The 22,372-nt window shown below is 40.4% G+C and overlaps 2 protein-coding genes across 12 annotated transcripts in view; one reads left to right on the top strand and one right to left on the bottom strand.

The window, feature by feature from the left end:
* The first annotated feature begins 8,856 nt into the window (after positions 1-8,856).
* On the top strand, positions 8,857-15,356 carry PDCD5 (programmed cell death 5). The gene is made up of 6 exons (XM_036833592.1): positions 8,857-9,058; positions 9,759-9,796; positions 12,277-12,338; positions 13,820-13,911; positions 14,791-14,862; positions 15,168-15,356. Exons 3-6 carry the CDS (start codon positions 12,287-12,289, stop codon positions 15,213-15,215), a joined length of 264 nt encoding a protein of 87 aa, XP_036689487.1. The 5' UTR covers positions 8,857-9,058; positions 9,759-9,796; positions 12,277-12,286; the 3' UTR covers positions 15,216-15,356.
* A 2,678-nt stretch (positions 15,357-18,034) lies between these two features.
* The window catches only part of ANKRD27 (ankyrin repeat domain 27), a 52,259-nt gene continuing 47,921 nt past the window's right edge, over positions 18,035-22,372 (bottom strand). For 10 of the 11 annotated variants that reach the window (XM_036833572.1, XM_036833575.1, XM_036833576.1 and 7 more), the window contains 4 exons: positions 21,877-21,988; positions 20,917-20,995; positions 20,656-20,728; positions 18,035-19,395 (listed from right to left, as the gene is read on the bottom strand). In XM_036833572.1, coding sequence (XP_036689467.1) covers positions 19,162-19,395; positions 20,656-20,728; positions 20,917-20,995; positions 21,877-21,988 — 498 coding nt within the window. In that variant the 3' untranslated portion in view covers positions 18,035-19,161. The remainder of the gene's footprint in view (positions 19,396-20,655; positions 20,729-20,916; positions 20,996-21,876; positions 21,989-22,372) is intronic. The other variant, XM_036833569.1, reaches the window with a different exon arrangement.

Raw genomic sequence — 22,372 nt, 5'->3', positions numbered from 1 at the left:
AGAAAGCCCGTGTGCAGCAATGAAGACCCAACACAGCCAAAAATAAATACATTAATTAATTAATTTAAAAATAAATAAATAAATAAATAAAAGTCCTATTAATTGAGACAAAGGTTATTTAAACAAAATAGAAAATACATATCTACTATGAACTCTTACAAGGTAAATATGAGTGCAAAACTGTTATAAAAACAAGGAGAAATCTATAGAAACACAATAGTATGGTAAGAACTTGAAATAATTCTTTAGTCTTTGATAGATCTGGTATATAAAAAAATTAACAGGTATACAGAAGATATAAATAGCTTCATGTTGTGTATGTGTCAAACTTGTCTACAGCCAACAAAGGGTACATCTTTCCCAATCCCATAAAGCATTTTAAAAAATCAGTCACAAATAATGCAATGAAAAAATCTCAGGAATTTTATACAAGTCTACATTCTCTGATTCCAGTGCAGTTTTTTTTTAATTCAAGTGTTAAAAGTTTTTAGAATTCAAACACTTGAAATTTTACAGTCTTCTGGTGGTTCATTGTACTGTTCAACAGACATTTCCAGCTTTCCATTTTCTAGGCACAGGGTAGGATTGTACTTCTTCACCCCCTTTGATGTTAAGAATAGTCAAATGATTTTCTTTGGCCAATGAAATATGAAGAGAAATGATGGGTGTCATTTCTGGGTGGAAACTTAAAGGGACAGTGCACGATTCACTAGGTTATCTCTGCCATGGCAACTGGTAACAGCGAGATGGCAGCTGCTCTGTTAGCCTGGGTCTCAGAGTGGGGAGACCTGGAGCAGAGCCCCCAGCCAACCTCGGTGAGCAAGAAATAAACTTTTGCCGTTTTAAGCCATTAATATTTTTAAGAGTTTTGTTACACAGCATAGCCTAGGCCATCCTGACTGATACAGGCCTCCTAAATAACTTCCCAGCTAAAAAGACCAAAACTGCAAGTTGGAGACAAGAAAACAAGTGCTATTTTCAAAATGATGGACTGGCCACTCAGTTTTTCTCTTCTTCCCCCTAAGACCCTACAAAAATGATAGTAAAGGACTAAAATGGGAATAAATCCACAATGACAAAGAGAACAGGAAGTTGTCCATCAGTGGAAGAAAGCTTTAAAAAAAATTGTGAGACTGTGTCAAGCTGATACAGAAGTAATGACAGATGACACACCGCAGAGGAGGTTGCCGATCTTCCCTACAGAATTCGAGAGAGGAATAAGACAGAGGACGCAAGTGAGACCGGGCCAAAAACACTGGGATAACTCCAAAGGCTCTGTCTTAAACAGTCCAGTCCTTAGCTCCTCCCCTCGTTCAGAATGCAGGGTCACAAAAGATCAACTCTGCAAATGAAACATCTGAGAGTTCTTCCATTAAATAACAAAGAAGAAAAGGGAGGAGGAGGAAGAGGAGGAGGAGAAGGAGGAGAAAGAAGGAAGAAGGAAGGAGAGAAGCAAGGGAGGGAGGGAGGGAGGGAGGAAAGAAAGAAGGAAGGAAGGAAGGAAGGAAAGGAAAGGAAGGAAGGGAAGGAGGGAGGGAGGAAGGAAGGAGGGAAGGGAGGGAAAGAAAGAGAGACAGAAATTTGTATTAATTTGCTAAGGGCTGCCTTAAAAAATTACCACAAACAGGAAAAAAACAACCTCAAAGGAAAGAGAACTAATTCAGGAAATAGAAGAGAATTAAAATATTTTTCTAATTATAATCATAACTATAATCAGGAAGTTATTGCATTCAAAATCAAAAACAAGATGCTAAGAAAACAGCACAATCAGAGAACAAGAAAGGGCTCTTATAGAATGAAAATATGATGTTGAAATAAACTGAAGGCCCAGAAGATAAAACAGAAGAAATCTTCCAGAAAGCAGAGCAAAAAGACCATGAGATGGGAGACATGAAAGAAATGAGACTCAGAAGACCTTTCCAGAAGGTCCAGTTTTATAGGCATTCCAGATAAAGAAAGATAGAAATCAGAGGAGAAACATTATCAAATGAGCAATACAACAAAATCTCCGAAAGGTTAAAGTTACAAGTTTTCAAATTGAAAGTACCTACAGAGCAAACAGCACAAGGTCTTTTAAAAGACCCACATATCTGCAAAATTTTAGAACACTGGGAAAAAAAGAAAATATTCTAAAAGCTTCTGGAAGGAAAAAAATACCACTTATGAAGGAACAAAATTCAGATTTTTTATCACCAACACCAAATGTTAGAAAACAGATGAGATATACCTTCAAAGAGATTGACTACTAAACACAACTGAATCATGGATTGACAAGAAAACAAACAGTTGTGGAGAAGCTTATTTGAACAATTAGAGATAGACAAAAGTGGGTTGTATATCAGTTAGATGATATTATTTTATCTACATTAATCTATTGAGTGCAATAACTGTAGTGTAGTTATGCATGAGGATGTCTTTGTTCTTAGGATATATATACTTAGGGGTGAAGTGACATGATATCTGAAAGTTACATTCAAATGGTTCAGAAAAACTGTGCATGTGTATGTGCATTTGTGTGTGTGTGTATGCATGCACACCACATGTGTGTAGACAGAAAGATATACCAAATGTGGCAAAATCTTAATGATTAGTGGATCTATGTGAAGGACATAGAGGTGTTCTTTCCACCATTCCTTCCATTTTTTTATAGATTTGATATTTTTCAAAATGAAAAGTAAGGAATTTAAGAAATACAACCGATATATAACAAAGCTATAAGGGAAAATAGCAAATAATTTTTAAATTTTTTAATTTAAAATAATTCAGAGGGAAAATTCTTTTTTCTAGAAGTTTATAATTAACCAAACAATTAAAGTATAAGATTAAATATTCAGACATGCAAGAACATAGAAATTTCACCTACCAGCTCTTTTTCTTGGACAACTACTTGAAGATGTGCTTCAAAAAGATGAGGGGTTAAACCAGGAAAGAAAACAGGGAATCCAAAACAAGGATACAACCTAAAATAGCAACAAAGGGAAATCCAGAACAACAGGAATGCAACAGTCCTAGAGAGGAACGTGTCCAGATTAAAGAGAGAGGAGGAAGACAGGTATCTGATAAGAAAAGTAGAGTCTGTCAGAACACATGATATGATGGAGAGTTTAGAAATGTTCAGTTTTCTTTGATAAAGAAAAACAAGGCACCCCAATTTCATTGCAGCATTATACACAAGAGCCAGGTCATGGAAACAACCTGAGTGTCCATCAATGGATGAATGGATAAAGAAAATGAGGCATATGTATACAACAGAATATCATTCAGCCATAAAAAAGAAGGAAATCCTGCCATTTGCGACAACATGGATGGACCTAGAGGGTATTATGCTCTGCAAAATAAGTCAGACAGGGAAAGACAAATACCATATGACTTCAGTTATATGTGGAATCTAAAACAAAACAAGTGAACTGAAAAGCAGTTATAGATAAAACCGAAACAGAGTCACAGATACAAAGAACAAACAAGTGGTTGCTAGAGGAGAGCTGGGGTGGAGGGAGGAGTGAAATGGGCAAGGGACATCAAGAGGTACAAACTTCCAGTTACAAAATAAATGAGTCACAGGACAAAATGTACTGCATAGGGAATATAGTCCATAATAATGTAATATCTTTGTATGGTGACAGACGGTAACTAGACTTATCATGGTGATCATTTTGTAATGTATAGAAATGTTGAATCACTATGTTGTGCACCAGGCACTAACATAGTGCTGTGGGTCAATTATACTTCAAACAAACAAACTCGTAGAAAAAGAGATCAGATTTGTGGTCACCAGAGGTGGGGGGAGGGGGATTTGAGGGGAGGAGGAATTGGATGAAGGTGGTCAGAAGTTAGAGACTGCCAGTTATAAGGTAAAGAAGTCCTAGGGATGTAATGTACAACATGATTCATATAATTATATTATACTTTGTTTTATGTTACGTATGTACATCGTTAAGAGAGTAAATCCTGAGTTCTCATCACAAGGAAAAAATATTTTTTCTTTTCTTCCTTTTTCTTTTTTTCTTTTTTTCTTTTTTTTTGTATCTATAGGAGATGACGGATGTTCAATAAACTTATTGTGGTGATCATTTCACGATGTATCTAAGTCAAATCATTATGGTGTTCACCTTAAACTTATACAGGGCTGTAGGTCAATTATATCTCAATGAAAAGAAAGGAAACAAAGACTGAATTATGATTACAGATTGGAATGTGAATAAGATGTAGCACAGATAATAAAAAGCACAGATAACAGAAGCTGAGAATGTAGAAAAAAGGATGCAAACTTACTGGAAGGTTAGAGGTGCTGGCATCTTCATCTTTTAAAGCTGGGAGTCAAGAGACACTGTCTATACCTGATGGAATAAGAAAGAGAAGGTGTAAGTGTGTTGCTTAAATGATATACAAGTTTGGAACTGAAAATAGTAATATGTGTATTAGGAAACTAAGGAAGAAAAATAGGAGTTGTGGAGTGTGTCAAATCCCTATCCATCAGGGGATTAGAAAATGTCTAAACTATATAAATGAAGACATCATAGCATAGGTATGTTATTTAAATATATAGCCTCTTGGGGCTTCCCTGGTGGCTCAGTGGTTTAGAATCCACCTGCCAATGCAGGGGACACGAGTTCAAGCCCTGGTCTGGGAAGATCCCACATGCCGTGGAGCAAATAAGCCACCCGTGGCCACAGCTACTGAGCCTGTGCTCTAGAGCCCGCGAGCCACAACTACTGAGCCCACATGCTACAACTACTGAAGCCCGCGCACCTAGAGCCCGTGCTCCTCAACAAGAGAAGCCACCACAATGAGAAGCCTGCGCACCTCAACGAAGAGTAGCCCCTGCTCGCCGCAGCTAGAGAAAGCCCGCGCGCAGCATCAAAGACCCAATGCAGCCAAAAATAAATAAATAAAAAATTTAAAAGTAAATAAATAGCCTCTTAACTCATTTCCTGATGCTGCATTTGCCTTCTCCTCACACACACGGTTTACAGTCCAGCCTCAATGGCTCTGTTGTAGTTCCTTAAACATTTCAGGCAGGCTCCTACTTCAGGGTCCTTGCGTTCCTTCTGCCTGGAATTCTCTTCCATATGATGTCTCTGTGACTCTCTGTCTCTCCTCCTTCAGGTCTTTTTTCAAAAGTCACCATCTCAGTGAACACTTCGCTGATCCACCACTCCCTATCCCCACTACCTGACTTTTTTTCCTCTGTAGAACTTGACTTATCACATCTAATATACATATTCTGTCTTTTATTTCTATATTTATACTATATCTCCACTCCACCAGTACTATGTAGGGGGGGATGCAGTGATGCTTCCCTGTTTTTACTCACCTCTATATACACTGGTACCTAAAACAGTTGCTTAGGCACATAGAAGGCAGGCACTCAATACATAGTTAATAAAAGACTAAATGAAGGAATAACTACAGAGCAAGGTGGAGGTAAAGTTTTACCTTTGGGGAACTAAGACTGGGTTGGGTAGGAGTGGGCCAGGAATAGCTGCTTTTCCTCACGTACAACTGACTTTTTTTAACGATATTATTTTGACCAGGGTTTAAAGAAATTATTATTACCTTTACAAAATAGGAAAGTGTTTTAAGACACTGTGAAAGAGAAAAAAATAAGACAATTGAAAACACTATACACACACACACACACCTGTACTCACAAGTAAATTCATTCCTTAAATATTTTCATTATTAAACAAGAAAGAATAAAAATAAACAAATAGAACATTCATCTGAAGGAACCAGAAAGAAATTAACAGTGGAAATATGAAAAGGAGGTAGAAATAAATAGACAAAGAAGAAAGTAATCAGTACTGATAAATTTCAGTTCCTTGGGGAAAAAAGAAAAACAGCAAAATATTAAAATAGCTGGAAAGCATAATCAAGAAACACAAAGAAACAATAGCCCAAATAAACAATCAAGTCAACAATCCCTAAAAGGGATATGACCACAGATACAGATGTGATAGCCAGATGTTTCTAAAATGTGAAACCCTGAATGAAATGAATGGTTCTCTAGCAATTAAAATTATCTTGAGAAGAAACAGAAAACCTGAACAGGCTGATGAAGAAGCCCAAATGGTCTGACAGAGAGTCCTTTCATATCTGCCCTAAAATAGTCACACAACTACATAAAGAATTTATCTTTGTTTTGTGACTTATTTTTTAAACCTTTAAATATTTAATCCATTGGGAATGTATTTTTTATTTAAGGAATGAGGTGAGAAGCCCCATCTCTGCTTATCTGGTTTCCTTCCCTCTTCATGGGTGTGTGCCACTCAGGCATCAGCCCAGGTAGGGCTGCATCCTCCCTGTGAGTGGAAGTCACATGACCCATCACAGGGCCCATTGTACAGCCGGTCCACAAAGGGTCTCAAAACATGACACCCGGAAGTAGAAGTCGACTCCAGACTGCCATTTTTATCATCTCTTCCCCCAAAATCTTGCCTGTTTACATATTAGAGAAAAAGCATCCTTAATGTTTAAGAATGTTAAATTCAAAACACATGGATTCTCTATATCCAAGAATTGAAAGAGATATTTATACATCAATGTTCATAGCAGCATTATTCAGGAGAGCCAAAAAGAGGAAACAACCCGGGGCTGCCCTGGTGGCACAGTGGTTAAGAATCTGCCCGCCAATGCAGGGGACACGGGTTCGAGCCCTGGCCTGGGAAGATCCCACATGCCGTGGAGCAACTAAGCCCATGTGCCACAACTACTGAGCCTGCGCCCTAGAGCCCGCAAGCCACAACTACTGAGCCCGTGTGCCACAACTACTGAAACCCGCGCGCCTAGAGCCTGTGCTCTGCGACAAGAGAAGCCACCGCAATGAGAAGCCCGCGCACTGCAGCGAAGAGTAGTCCCTGCACCCCGCAACTAGAGAAAGCCCGCGCGCAGCAACAAAGACCCAAAGCAGCCAAAAATAAATTAAAAAATAAGAATAAATTAATTTAAAAAAAAAGAGGAAACAACCCAAGTGATGAATGGATAAACAAAATGTGGTTATATATATATATGAGAGAAATGTTATTAAATAGGAAAGAAATTCTGACACACGCTACAATATGTGAGACAGGCTGGGGCCTGGGACCCTTTGCTGCAGTGTTTGCACCTGGAAAAACCTCTCCTCAAGCAACAAAATACAAAGAAGCTATAGGGACTAAAAATAACTGTGCACATTGTGCATTTGGGGCAAATTCTGGACAAGGTACAAAGAGACCAAAAAGCCCAACTGCCACTTCTGAAGAGCTGGGTGCAAAAATAGGGTGTCGGGAGCATAAGCAGGGTACTGTGCCTGCCCCCCTGCACTCAACACCACCAAAGGGGTGGGCAAAACACCTAAGCCCCCCCTCTGGCCTGACCCCTGGACCCGCCCCTACCCTCACCCCATATAAGGAACCAGCGCATCCCCCCCAGGGAGTGAGCAAGGGAAACTGTTAACTTGTTCTTGTTCCCCCCTGCTGCAGCAGGGGCCCCAATAAAGCCTTGCCTGAATTTCTTGTCTAGCCTCTGATCAATTTCTATTGATTGGGGAAGGCCAAGAACCCTGGTCGGTATCACATGGATGAATCTTGAAGACATTGGACAAATGTTGTGATTCCACTTGTATAGGTACCTATAACAGGCAAATTCAGAGACAGAAAGTAGAATGGTTCAAGGGCTGGGGGGAAGCGGGGATAGGGCACAGTTTTAGTTTTACAAGATGAAAAGAGTCCTAGAGATTGCACAAGGTGAACGCATTTAACACTACTTAACTGTGAACTTAAAATGGTTAAAGTGGTAAATTTTATATTTTGTCACAACTGAAAAGACAGCACATGCATGACATAGGGTTAGGGACCTGACATTCCGGCCAACACACACCAATGTCCCCACTCCAAAGGCGCGCTTTCACCCCAGGACAGCGTGTGTGTGTGTGTATGTGCGCGCGCGCGCGCGAGCCCCAGGACAGCGTGTGTGTGTGTGTGTGTGTGTGTGTATGTGTGTGTGTGCGCGCGCGCGCCCTAGGACAGCGTGTGTGTGTGTGTGTGTATGTGTGTGTGTGTGTGTGTGTGTGTGTGTGTGGAGTGTCCCGGAGTTCACACCACATCCCACAGCCCCCAAGCCAACCTCTGAGGAAAGGCCCATCTGATGCCGACTCTCAGCCTCCAAGTTTGTTTTAATTTGGCTTCGTAACGTCAGGATGACCAGAGAGTCTCTATTTGCTCCAGCCCCACCCCCAACCCACTTTAAGGGTACAATTTAGTATTTCTGAACAAATTTTAAAATTGTGCAACCATCACCACCATCCAGTTTTAGAACATTTCCATCACTCCACTTAGCGTTTCTAAGCGCCCGGATCCTCATCTGTAAATGAAGATAACATGAGCCTAGCACATTACAGGCAACCAACAAATTTTACCTATTATTATACTTGTCGAGGACGGCCTGTTTCTAGGTTACTATCTTTTCCCACACGCAGCCAGATCTTTGCCCGGCTGGCGGCCGCGCGCGCAGAGCACAGATTTGCAGCGGGGAGGTGGAACCGAAGTCCGGAAGGCTCCGCGCAGCGGTTCTGCCCCGCAAGCCGCGGCCAGCGATCGCGGAATCGGGCCTCTCCCCGCACCCCTGGCTGGGGGCGCGCGGCGCGGCTCCGGGCTGGATTGGTGATGCCTGGGGCGCTGCGGGCGCCTGCGCAGTGGGGACGGCGGCCGCGCGCGCTGAGGGGCTGCCAGCGGTCTCTCGAGTGGGCTGGAGCCAGGCCGCCGGCTGCTCGCTCCGGACGGGCCCGCGCCATGGCGGAGGAGGAGCTCGAGGCGTTGAGGAAAGCGACAGGCTGGCCGAGCTGCAGGCGAAGCACGGGTGAGCGCTCCCGCCCCTCCGCCAGGCCCGTCCCCTGAGGGGCGCCGCCTTCGCCCGAGGTGGAGGTCGCGGCCCCGGGCGGAGGCTCCAGGCGCCGACGCCCCAGCTCTCCCCGCGGCCGAGGAACCCCGCCCTCCGTCGCCGGCGGCCCTCCTGGTCGCTTCGCGAGCAGGCTCGGTCCCTCTCCCCGCCGTGCGGGGGTCTCGGGCGGCCAGCGGACCACGTGCGGCCCCGGGCGGTGTTGGGGGGGGGCCTCTCCCGGGCAGGGGCTGGTTCTCGCCCGGGCAGGCATTGGTCCCAAACAGAATTCTCAGCCCCTCGGGTCTCTCGGTGCCCTTAGCTCGTGGATCTAGCCTGCTTCGACTAGCGTTCCTGCCGAATGTTTTCTAGAATTTAATTGTTCCGACCCAAGGGTCTGCTGTGTGCCAGGTGCTGAGGGTACAGCGGGGAACATCGCCTGATGGAGTTGACAGTCCCGGGGAGGGCCAGGCACCAAACTAATCCCGTAGATAAAACGCCCAAGTAAGGGCTCTACTGCCAAGAGGAAGGGAGTAACGTGTTAGGGGTGGAGCGGGATGGTCTGGAAGGAGGGCTGTTTGAATCTGCAGCGTCCCCAATACCGAAGCACATTTTCTTTTACGGAAATTATTCTTACCACGTAAAACACGGTTTTGTAGAGCAAGGACTCTTCTCCCTAATGGTGGTTTGTATTCTAAAACACTCTGTTAGATTGTGACTTTAGAAGCTTATCAAAACGCTGTAGTAAGTGGAAGCTATCGGTTTGACTTTTGTGAGGCCCGGCTTTTAATTATTTGGTAAAGCCGTCTCTACCAGTGCAGGAGCCTGTTAGGTATCAGAAAGAAAATAGGAGTTCCTGTGTTTTTCCTCTGTGAAATTACTAAAAGATAAAATTGTTTTTTCAGGACCCTGGCGATGTAGCACAACAGGAAGCAAAGCAAAGGTATGGGCTGGAACTCTGAACTGTTTTTTGTTTTTAATGTAGTGGCTCTTTTTAAATTAAGGAGTACTTGGCATACAACGTAAGTTTCAGGTATACAGCGTAATTATTCCATATTTGTACATACTGTGAAATGATCCCCACAATAAGTCTAGTTAACATTCATCACCACACATACTTACAAACCTTTTTCCTTGTGATGAGAACTTTTAAGATCTACTCTGTTGGCAACTTTCAAACATGCAATACCGTATTATTAACTATAGTCACCATGCTGTACATTCATCCCCATGACTTATGTATAACTGGAAGTTTATACTTTTCTGATAATCTTCACTCATTTGGCCCAGCTCCCAACACCGATCTCTTGGTCTGTTCTCTATGTCTGTGGGAACTCTGAACTTTTTGAAGGATGGTTTCACCAAATTTTTTTTTTTTTTTTTTTTTTTTTTTTTTTTTTTTTTTTTTTTTTTTTTTTTTTTACTATAGTCACCTTAATACCTTAATAGATGTGTGACTCTTAAAGATCTTCCTGGCATAGTGATTTTTCCAGAAATCATCATCACTGTTTGCTATTATGTTTGTTAAATAAACATGTATGGAACCCCACAGCACTTACTACTTTGTATTGCAATTACTGATAGATGTTTCTCTGCTAAACTGTGATTACCTTAAAACCAACATAATCATAGGACTGCCTCACAGGTATGTGGTGAGGATTGCAGGGGCACAGTGCTTCACATTTAGTAAGTGCTCAATAGCATTAACTATCATTCTATTCTCAATGTTATTTTATCCCAGAATATCACAGAGAACCTCACACTTGGCAGGTTTATTGAATGAATGCCTAGTTACCCCATCATGCTACCTTTTTTTTCTAACTGATTAAAAAAAACCACATAAGACAAAATTTACCATCTTAACTCTTTTTAAGAGTATAAGTCATGTGAACTATATTCTTATTGTTGTGCAGCAAATCTCTAGAACTTTTTCATCTTGCAAATCTGAAACTATGCCTATTAAACTACCCATGCCCCCACCCCTACCCCCCAGGGTTGCCTTTTAACTCATTCATTCATCCAGCAAATACTGAGCACCTGCTCTGGGTCAGGCAGTGTGTGGTGTCTACAGAGATAGGCAAGGTGGAGAAGGTTCCTGCCCTGACGTAGCTTACATTAGAGGGAGAAAACAGATGGTAAGCACCTGGGATAGTGCTAAGAAGAAAATAAAACTACCGCATGAATTTCACTGATTATAAGATGTGCATTTTTTTTCACATGCTAACATATCTGACGTTCGAATGTGTCTCATAATTGATTGCTGTTGTCCTGGATTCTTCCAAAGAGGATTTACTTTTGCTTCTGCCATCACGTGGGTCATTTCTAACCTGAGACCTCTTAAAATTCACTGCTTGAGGTTCCCCCTTTCTCCACACTGGTGCTGTGAATTCAGACAGCAAACCTGCAAGACTACAGCTTGAAGTTCAGATTCTCAGAGACACTTTTTCTTTCCCTCCACTCAGGGCCAAGGTCGTTGCAACGCAACACTTCCTTGCTGTTCCTTGTCTGAATAGCGGGTTTATTTCTTGTTTACCTTGTATTGAGGATGTTGCTCTGGGATGATACCCCAGCTTTGAGTGAGGGTCTCCTATTAGACACCTCATCTAGTGTGTTTTTTCATTCTTGGAGATACAGTATACTATGGTGTGTTTTCTACTCTGTGCCTCTTAGATTTAGTGAAATGTAGTAAGTTCGTGGCAGGGTTGAAGTACTCAGGAGTGATAAGGAAATGGCCTTATGGAAGTGGGCTTCAGTCTGTTTCCATGAACCCCAGGGCTCCTCAGATGGGGGGCAATTAGTAAGGCACAGCCAGCCAGAGCTCCCCTTCGAATTCAGCCAAAGAATCTCTGCTTTTGTCTGTGTTACGTATTAAGTTCCTGCTTCATTTGAAAAACAATTTCTGCTTAAAAAAGTTTGAAACCACTGTCCTGTGAACTTGAAATAGTTCCTACTTGGATAGGTAGGAAGATGCAAGGATAGAAAGCAGAGTTATAGTTTAACTCCCCTCCCCAACCCAAAAACTAGAACTGAGAGTCTGGAAATATGGGATCTGGTCCTACCTTGGCCACAGTTACCTGTGTCTCCTTAACATTGCCTCTGTGGACCTCAGCTTCTTTATCTCTAAGAAAATTACAGGGATTAATCACTTGGTCCTTGTAATTGCCTGAAATCTCACTATAAATTTCTAGCACCTCTCACACACTAGGTACTTAATAAATGCTTATAATCGTGGTTGAACTGAAACTCCACTCTGATTAGGTAAATGTGAAGTTTTACCTTTCAACCTCACAAAATATAAAGATATACACTCACAAAATATAATGCTGGCCTTTGAGTGTAAGAGTGGATTCGTTACATTTTTCTATGTTCAACAGGAATGCTGACAGCTTAGTTCTAATTTTACTTGACCTGTTTTTGTTGTAGGGAAGCAGAAATGAGAAACAGTATCTTAGCCCAAGTTCTGGATCAGTCAGCCCGGGCCCGATGTAAGCATCTTCAGTTTTCTTTATTTCCATAAAATTGGCTTGAGTTATTTGAATGGGGAGATATATATGAAATTGTTGCTATCTCTAGATTAAATATTTGTTTAACCTTAAAACGTGAGATACAGATTATTTGTAAGAAATGTTAAGTTTATAAACCTAAAGAAATGTACTTAAATCATTATTAGAAGTACCAGCTCCATTCTCTCCTACCAATGAGATGATCTCCAAGTGCATACAGTCGGCCCTCTGTATCCGTGGAGTCAGAATCCACAGATACAGAGGGCTGATAGTACTACACCATTTCATATAAGGGCTTGAGCATCCTCGGATTTTGGCATCCTCAGGGGGTCCTTGCAGGTACGAAGGGACGACTGTATGAGGTAAAATTTATAGGAAACAACTCTTAAATCGAGTCAGTCACAAAATGTTGCTGGTAGTCGACGTGGGTGATTGGGGGCTCTGGTTTATTGTACAGGCAGACCTTGGGGGACATTGCAGCTTTGGTTCCTGACCACCACAGTATAGTGAGTCACACAAATTTTTTAGTTTCCCAACGCATATAAAAGTTAAGTTTATACTATACTGTAGTCTATTAAGTGTGCAATAGCCTTATGTCTAAAAAAACAGTGTACATACCTTAATTTAAAAATACCTTATTGCAAAAAAAAAAAAACCTTATTGCTAAAAAATGATAATCATCATCTGAGCCTTCAGCAAGTCATGATCTTTTTGCAATAACATCAAAAATCATTGATCACAGATCACCATAACATATATAAGAATAATAATAGTTCAAAAATATTGTGAGAATTACCAAAATGTGATACAAAGACATGAAGTGAGCAAATGCTCTTGGAAAAATGATGCCAATAGACTTGCTCCAAGCTGGGTTGCCACAAACCTTCATTTGTGAAAAACGCGGTATCTGTGAAGCTCAATAAAATGAGGTATGCCTGTATTCTCCATTTTAGTGTATGTTTTTTCATAATAAAATTTTTCATAAAAATCATGTAGAAAAAAATATTAAATGAGCCATCAGAATGAACCAGTATCTTCTGTATTATAACTTGAAGCCCAGCTTAGAAGAGGCAGGCTTAGATGAATCACTATGATTATATATGTGTAGTAATATATAAATTGCTTTTCAGAGGGCAATAGTGCATTTTTTTTTTTAAGCATGGAGCTTAGAATCTGAGGACCCAAGTTTAATCTTGGCTCTGCCACGACCTCTGTGTGGTCTTGACTGACGTTGACACAGCTGAACTCAAGTTTTCCTCGTTTTTAAGAGGAGTAACCATAGCATCTGCCTTATCTACCTTGCTAGTTTCAAGACATGAATAAGTCTGAAGGGCTTTGGAAATGTCAGTGCTTAGTTTCAAGGTGTAATATAAGTGCATTTAGTTCTGACTTTGTGTGTGTGTGTGTATAGATATATATATTTTTTTCCTTTTTAGTAAGTAACATATTTTTTTCCTTTTTAGTAAGTAACTTAGCACTTGTAAAGCCTGAGAAAACTAAAGCAGTAGAGAATTACCTTATACAGATGGCACGGTATGGACAACTAAGTGGGAAGGTAAGCTTGGACTGCCTTGAGGCAGTTTAACCTATTGTTACCTACTTTATCAAAACATTTTCAGAAGGTCAATTATATCTCTTCTGGTTACTGAATTCTTGTTGAAGCAGTTTTAAAGGAGAGAATAGTTGTATCTACCATCGTTCCTAAAAGATAACTAATTGTCTTTTCTAAAATCCTCTGCTTCTTTCCTTTTCTGACATTGCTATGGAACCAGTGACTATTAGGGTCAGCTAGCCTAAATTGCTTCTACACTGGAAACAAGGTTTGTCAGTAATACTAATTAAAACAGGTAAAGTTGCGCTTGTTTTGCAAATGAAGAGGTGCTAAAATTCCTGGTTATTATGTGCGTTGCTGTAATGCCATGATGGGTATATTCTGCATCCCTGACCTTGCTTCAAGACCCAGATGAGCCCCACCTGCACTGGGAAGCCCTCTGCCGCCACCACAGCCTACAGGGGTCAGCCCGCCCTGAACCCCTTACACTGAGAATGTGTGTGGAAGAGACAACGACTGCTTCATCTTTTTTGAGTGACTCGTCTCCTGCTTTTAAGCTTCTCAAGGTTTCAGGGGCAGAGATGGTGTATCTCTGTCCCTGACACTTAACACAGTGGTGATGAAGGTGTTCTTAAGTGCCTGTTAATTTTGTATTTTTCGAGGAAGCTGATGGATACTTTTCCTCCCTCAAATGAAGACTAGCAGAGCAGATTTTATGTGGAACTTAAACCAAGAGTTATAGCCAGTGGCTTCAGCCCGCTGTCCCACTCTCCTTCCCTCTTGACCTCTACCCCCGCACCCCGGAAGGACTAAAACCATTCAGTCTGCTGAGGTCAATTCTTTGTTTTAAAAAAATACTGTTTTTCTCTATGGTTATCCTAGGTATCAGAACAAGGTTTAATAGAAATCCTCGAGAAAGTAAGCCAACAAACAGAAAAGAAAACAACAGTTAAAGTAAGTTTCCCCAAATGCACACGGCAAAAGAAAGATTGATATTTTAAATAAGCGTTGCATCTGCATGTACTGTATCAAACATGTTTCAGCCCATAGACATTTTCATTTTATAACACAGGGAGGTTTGGGGAGAAAGGCTGCATATATTGAGGGCCTAATTTTCAAGGCTCTTCTATTGTTTTGAAACACTGAGTTGTTTTAAAGACAGAAATGTCTCGCTGTAGTAGGTAGAAATTTGTGTTCTCAGAAAATCTGAGTTATGCTTTGTGAAACATGTTATGATACTCATTTAATTTTCCCCCCAGTTCAGCAGAAGAAAAGTAATGGACTCTGATGAAGATGACGATTATTGAATTTAAGATGTCTAGAGACTGGGACTTAATGGAGCAATTCTAGGACAGAGAATACTTGGCAGAAGTTAAGATCTTGATGGGATGTTTACTTTGTTTACTGTCTATATGCCTTTTAAAAATAAACTTGTTATGCAAAATAAAACAATTTGGACAGACTTGTTTTAAAACCATAGCAGAATGAACAGAAGACCTGCATTTTCCATTTTTTCCTTTCCTATCAAAAGCTTTTGAACATGTGTAGCAGCATGAGTATATCCTTTGTAATTGTGACATTAGTGTTAGGTGGGAAAATGGCCTCAGCAGAAATAGAAGCTGCTCAATCATCTTCAGTAAAAAGAAAATAGCAGTGTCCGGTAACATCATGGGATTTAAGACTCATGGATTAAGCTGAGTCAACTTTAATATTTTCAAGACATAGGTTCTGAAAGCAGGTAAGCTATTTTTCTCCCTGAAGATAGTACTTACATTTAATGTGGGAAAGTTCCTAGCTTCGGTTTCATTTATAATATGCTTTTCAAAGGCATTGAGACTAAATTATCTAACAAATATGACCCCTATCCAAACAACCTCCGTAACTAGAGGGTAACATCCATTGGAAAAAAATTACCAAAATAAGACATGTGGGTAATAATACTTCAACACTAGTAAACATGTTTGTAAGAGAAATGATTTCTAATGATTCAAATCCAGTTGAGACAGTTTAGTGGTTAAACATTTTGGTAGAAATGTTCTGGGTCTTCACTGATAAGGTTGCAGGTAACTTAAAGCAAATGACATCTCTTGGGACTTCCCTGGTGGTGCAGTGGTTAAGACTCTGCGCTCCCAATGCAGGGGGCCCGGGTTCGATCCCTGGTCAGGAAACTAGGTCCCACATGCATGCTGCAACTAAGAGTTCGCCTGCCACAACTAAGGAGCCCGCCTGCTGCAACTAAGACCCAGCACAACCAAGTAAATAAATATATATTTTTTTAAATGTCATCTCTTATATTGTGCTTTACTCCCACCAGGTTATGAAAAACTGTGCTCATAAATTTAAATCATAAACTTAACTCTAGGAAGTTCCCTGGCGGTCCAGTGGTTAGGACTCGGCACTTTCACTGCCATGGCCCGGGTTCAATCCCTGGTCAGGGAACTAAGATCCCGCAAGCTGCGCAGCACAGCCAAAAATAAATAAATAAATAAACTGAACTCTCAAGTGAGCTGTTTGGTGTAACCTTGTAGATAGATGTCCTAGTCCTGGGAGGCCTAGCCCTCTAGGAAGTTCATAACATTTAATGAGAAGAATAGGATTAGTAGCAGGAAAGTGATGGGAAATGTGGTTTATCCCAATCTCCCAATCTAGCTAAATCCCAATCTCTGCTTTAGCTAGCACACTGCTGATATATGTTTAAACTATATTTGAGATTTTACTATGTTTGAGAATTGAAATTTGTAACCATAGATGCTGAAGAAAGTCAGTGTTAGAATAAAGTGTCTAGTATTCTTGAATAAACGAATGAGTAGAACCATTAAGAACATCAAAAATTTTTCAGAGTAACAGAGTAAATCATCAAAAGTAAAATGTGATCAAGGATTTTGAAAAAAAAAAATCCCAGTTACAGGTAAATTTTGTTTTATGTCTCGTTTACATAGAAATGCTGGCGGGAGACTAGACAATTCTCAGCAAGTTTGCTACACACTTTCTCTTGCAGAATAACCACTGTCCTGATGGCAGCTACTGATGTGAATGTGTTTAAAGATTGTCAACCTCCCATCCTTCAGAGACACGCGAGAATGGAAAGTGACTCTGTACAAGGATAGAGGTTCTTGACTGCATCAAGGGGGTGGGGTACGTTTCCGTCCACGGGGTTGGGGGTGGTTATTCTCAACTTTCTAATTTAACTTTGAATTCAGAACATTCTTACACAAAATAGAAATTCGGGCATTACCAATTTGAGTTGTCAAATTTATTTTTAAGTGGGAAAGTAATTGGAGAAAAACACAAGTGTTTTTAAAAATAATTGAGGTAATCACTTCAGATTGCTCACCCTGCTGATTACCAAAGGAGCTCAAAAGGAATCTTCTCCCCTAAGATTGACAGTCCCATTCATGGTATTTACATCTCTAGATGAAGGGCACACCAAGCTGGAATCTGCCAATTCAGGTGACACCGCCAGCCAGGGCTTGACCCCAGCTCTTGACGGTGCAAGCAAATTAGCCCCTTTATTTCCATGAACCTGGCTCCTCATTTGACAATTCTACCAGCCAGGACAATTGTTAGAAACTAACTGGGGGTATATGTGAAAGTTTTCAATATTATATTGCACCACCTCCAAAATTAGGTGATGTCAAATATACGTATTTGCATCTTGGAAATGGCTGTGCTGATAAACTGCATAGGGTCAAGTTTCTTAATTAGGATGGTAGAGAAGCACAGCAACTTAAGTCAATAAGGTGGTTTTGTTTAAAAGTGGGGGAAAGGAGTAAAAATAGAACAAAGAAACTTGCAAAGCAACAGTGCTTATTTCCTGTTTGGGCTAAGAAGCTGTGTTATATTCGGTTTTGCTCTTCTGATGTTAGAGGAAATTCAAACATCCTTGTGGGGGCCCTAGACACTGGGCTTACTGGATTAGGTAAGCCTTACTCAGGGCACGTGGGTAATGATCTGCTCCAGATGATCCAGTTTACATGCTTCAGTTGTACTTACATCTATAGCTGAAAAATAAAATGTATCTCCATCCAATGGGGGAAGATGTTTCCATATACAAAGCACATGTTTATAGCAGAAAGGCTGAGAAACACATCTCCCTAGCAAAACAAACTCAAAAAAGTATACCGTGACACGCTCAAGAATCATAAAGTTTACTGTTTCTTTTCCATCATTTGGCACATGTCCAAGGCACATTAGAAAATTAAAAATCATAAATTACTTTGTAGAAAAATAATCAGCCCCTCCCTTCTGTACATAACGCAAATGTTTCCAAGAACGTGCACAGAACCATTTCCCTATTACAAAGTTGTTTGAAAATGTACTCTGGACAAACCCATGTTTGCGGCTCTAGACCAATTGGTAACAAAAAAATAAGAGTATAAGCTATAGAAATTTATAAAAAGGAATAAATGGCAATAAATTCTAATTTAAGGTAACTTTGACCTGGTTTGTGCTGTAAGTTTTGAATCTGAATCAAAAGACTAAGAAAAGGTGTGCCAAGTCTACTGTCTAGTTCAGGAACCATCCATCAGGTGTGACATTTAAGGGAGGCTCTTAACGGAAAGGGATTTTTCCAGAGACACTGCTACAGGTGTATAAGTGCAGTGATCAATTATCTGTACTTAATTTTTTAGAAGAAAAATTATACCCAACTTTCCCCACATACATAGTGTAGAACACGTCATATGTGTCCTTTCAACTAAAATGAGCATTAAAATGGCATTTAGGCATCTTTGGGTTCAAGTGTTGCTTGCAAAGGGACATTTTTCAGGTCCTATTATTTCCTTCATTCCAACGCAACATTTCTGCCCGGCCTCCACGGTACCATGAAACCTAAATTGCTTTCCTTCAGCTTATCGCAGAGGGAGGAATCCTTTTAGCTGTGGTTTGCAAGTTTATACACATCCCAGAGGTCTAGCACCTTTCAGTAGAAGGAGGTCAGAATCTGGTGATGAAACCTCTCACTGTAACCAAGGAACCCTAATACATAAGAAGAAGCGTCTTAAGGATCTGGACACTACTGGAATTTTTGTCCTTTCCTTTTCAAGTGTATCCATTAGCTTTGAAGATGAAAGAGATAGTGATTGATAGCTTCTTGTTGTTGCATTCTTTCCATCAGCCACAGAAAAGCTTTCAGGACCTTTCTGCTTTTCTCTCAAGACAAACAGTAAGTTCATTTAGTTCTAAGCTGTACTCATGCTTGGCATCTTCTTGTTGAGGGCTCACTTCTTGGCAGTAGATAATTCCTTATTACTGTTAACGTTGGGAAATGCTAGCCTCTTGGGGAGTGGTCAGGTTGCCAGTAGTCTCTGGGCCCTTGGGTACAACCGCATCATTGACTGCGTGTCTACGGAGCATTCGCCTTTGTCCGGGAGCAGTTTGTCTCGGTCCAGGCCTCTCCGGCTGACCATCGTTTCCTTTGTCAGCCGTCTGAGAGCTGCTCTGGCCTGGCAGGTTATTCTGCTTCCGAGTGACTCTTTGCCTCCCTGGCTAAAGAAAAGGTATGATTCAAACAGTTCACATTTGTGCTATACTTGAAACAACCCACACAATAACAGCTACCCTTGAGTGCTTCTATGTGCCATCCAATGTGCTCAGTACTTTCCAGGCATAATTTCAACTCTTAACATCCCTGCAGTGAAAGTATGACATTTGCGCACTCCATGTATCAGACACAATGTAAACGCTTTACATGTTTTCACATTTAATCTTTACAACTCTAACAAACAAGTGTGTACTATTGTTTTCCCCATTTTACATACAGCTGAGGAAACAGGATCAGCAAAAGTTAAGCAATCTGCCTTAAGTCCCCCAGCTACCAAGGGAAAAGCTAACACTTGATTGAACCCAGGCAGATTTCAAAGTTTGCAGGTTTCCCAGCCAGCAGCAGGTCTATTAGCAAAGCCATGGAAGATTAACTATGAAATCAAAATTAGTCATCTTAACAAAAATCACTAATTCTCTAAAAGATTTAGAACTTCAGTATATTTGTTCCAACAAGCCTATGCCACACATACTATAAATTCTATTTCTCATAAATAAGGCATATATTATATTGGCAAGCAGCAACAAGAAAAGCCATGTTTCAGCACGGTCCTACTGTATAGCACAGGGAACTATAGTCAATATCTTGTAATAAACTATAGTGGAAAAAATGTGAAAAAGAATATGTAACTGAATCACTTTGCTGTACACTAGAAACTAACACAACAGTGTAAATCAGCTATACTTCAATTTAAAAAAAAGCAAAGCCAAGCCATGTTTTCTGAGAAGAGCCACCTAAAAACACCACAGAATGTAAAGCAGGCTTCTTTTTATAAAGAGAATTAAATAGTGCCATAGGAAAATGGCCACATACAGATTGTCTATATGAGCAACTTTATACCATACTTGAAGTTTTTTACCCATCTATATACAAATGTGTTTTCTTCCTTACATTAGTGATTAACACATTAGTGAATTTGCTTCCATAGTAAAATGTGAGATAGTTCATCTAGTATGCACACTGTAAACAGCATCTTTCCATGCATTACAACTATTTCCCACTTTTTCTTCACTTTCCTTTCTCAGCTCAGAAACGCATTATTAAATATAACAATAAATGACCATGCCACTAAGGAACTCATTTTAATTGTTAGTAACTCTTATCAGTGAGGGAATAATGAAATGAGAAATGTGTTTACCATGGATTAGCTTTGAAAAATTCAGGCTTGAAAAAGTAAGATTATAAGCCAGTGTTTAATAACTCACCTCATGCGAAGAATCTGCAGCAAAATTAGGGACACTTCTATCTCTTGCCATAATCTCCCTTGAGGTCCTTCCCCTGAAACCCAAAACAAACTAAAATGAACGTTCGGGATAGTGGTGCAAAATACTCTGGTTGGCCACGAGGTGGAAGCATTTGATGAATGGAGATTTATTTATAACCCATTAAAGCTGCATATAACCTGCTTGAGTTGTAAGTAAAGCTAAGGTCAAAAGCACAGAAATCAACTCGAATCTTATACTCACTTAAACTGACCAACTGAGTGGACAAAGTAAAACTGTCTTGTAAAAGGTTCATCTGGTAGATCATACATTTTGGAGTTCCCTGTAGATAAAAGGATAAACGTCTGAAAACTTCCAAACTAGCTTAAGAATTGTTTAAAAATTATAGCACAGATGCAAACTTTCAACTTTCTTCTTGTTAAAGTTTAACAAACTTTAGGAAATTAAGCACTGCATTTGATTACAGAAACGTATTAGTAGATACCTAGTTATTACTGTGTGAACCCCCATGAAACAAAGATAAGTCCTTAACACACTGATATTCCCCAGGCACAGCCAACTAGGGTGAGACAGCCTCAGGATTATCCAGATATGTGAACGGGCTTATTCACATGACTGCATTGCAAACTACAATTGCAATTTTTTTAAAAAGTTGAACAAGGACCCCATCTAAACTGTAACAACTTTTTAAAAAAGAGTAAAATACTTCAGCCCCACCCCGTTTGGCAGCTGCTGTTCTAATGACCATCTACCTCTGTACACCTGCAGATTAAAAAAGAAGTCTTTAAAGGTAGCATTTATCCCAGATGTCCAGGAAGTGCTGAGAAAAAGACCTGGATTCAGAACATGAGACATGAAAGAAACTACCAGAGGTGGTCCCTCCTCCCTGGTTGGCGAGTGGAGGCCTGACCTTCAGGGTAATGCCCAGAGTGTCCATCTTACCTCTTTAGGGAGCATCACAATCAAGCAGAAAGCCAGTATCCAAACAACGGAGGAAAAAGGATATTACATACATTTCTGGATGAAATGTATGTTACAGGATGGATGAAACAGGATATAGCATACATTTCTTTGGTGCCTGTATCCCACCCCCAGTCATGATTATGTTTTACATTTACAATTAAGTGAAAACCAGCAACCAACCACTCATGAACTTCCAAATAAACCCAAGTTGAGAATTACAGAAAGGATGTGAGTTCTTACATTTTTTCCTGATCTTGACAGTAACATACTCGTCGTGGTCTGTTTCTCCAACATCATCTAACGTGGCCACGCAGCTTGGTACTACCTGAAGCAACTCCATTATTTTTGAATTCTACAGTGTGAAAGGGAAAAGGTAACAGTAATGTTTTTTATGCTTTCTTAGCAGGTTATTGCCTGTTTTTGATCTAAATGTCAGTGTTGGCATGGCTGGGCAGAAAAGCTAAGAAGCAGCTACAGACAAAACTTTGAGGCCATAAAGCCTAGTGGTGGAGAACAGCACTGCATTTGGACGATGGCTCTGCCCTCTACTAGGTGGTACTCTGGGCCCGTGTTTCACTGCTCCGTGCAACTGGGTTGACAAGAATACGATCTATTATTGTAGAATTATCATGAGGTTATCAAGCGCCCAGCACATAGTAAATGCTCAATAAAAGATATTCATCATTTGAGAAAGTGCTAAATTGAAAGTATAAAATTTTTCAATTCTGTTAAGAAA

The sequence above is a fragment of the Balaenoptera musculus genome, chromosome 19, assembly GCF_009873245.2.
Source record: "Balaenoptera musculus isolate JJ_BM4_2016_0621 chromosome 19, mBalMus1.pri.v3, whole genome shotgun sequence".
Taxonomy (NCBI): Eukaryota; Metazoa; Chordata; class Mammalia; order Artiodactyla; family Balaenopteridae; genus Balaenoptera; species Balaenoptera musculus.
Note: the sequence above shows the minus strand (reverse complement) of the source record. Positions and strands in the feature narration are given on the sequence as shown.

Excerpts from the sequence above, each read along its gene's own strand:
- PDCD5 (XM_036833592.1), top strand. The coding sequence starts at position 12,287 with ATGAGAAACAGTATCTTAGCCCAAGTTCTGGATCAGTCAGCCCGGGCC. Across the intron at positions 12,339-13,819 it reads TCAGTCAGCCCGGGCCCGAT|TAAGTAACTTAGCACTTGTA; the intron begins GTAAGCATCTTC and ends TTTCCTTTTTAG. Across the intron at positions 13,912-14,790 it reads ATGGACAACTAAGTGGGAAG|GTATCAGAACAAGGTTTAAT; the intron begins GTAAGCTTGGAC and ends TGGTTATCCTAG.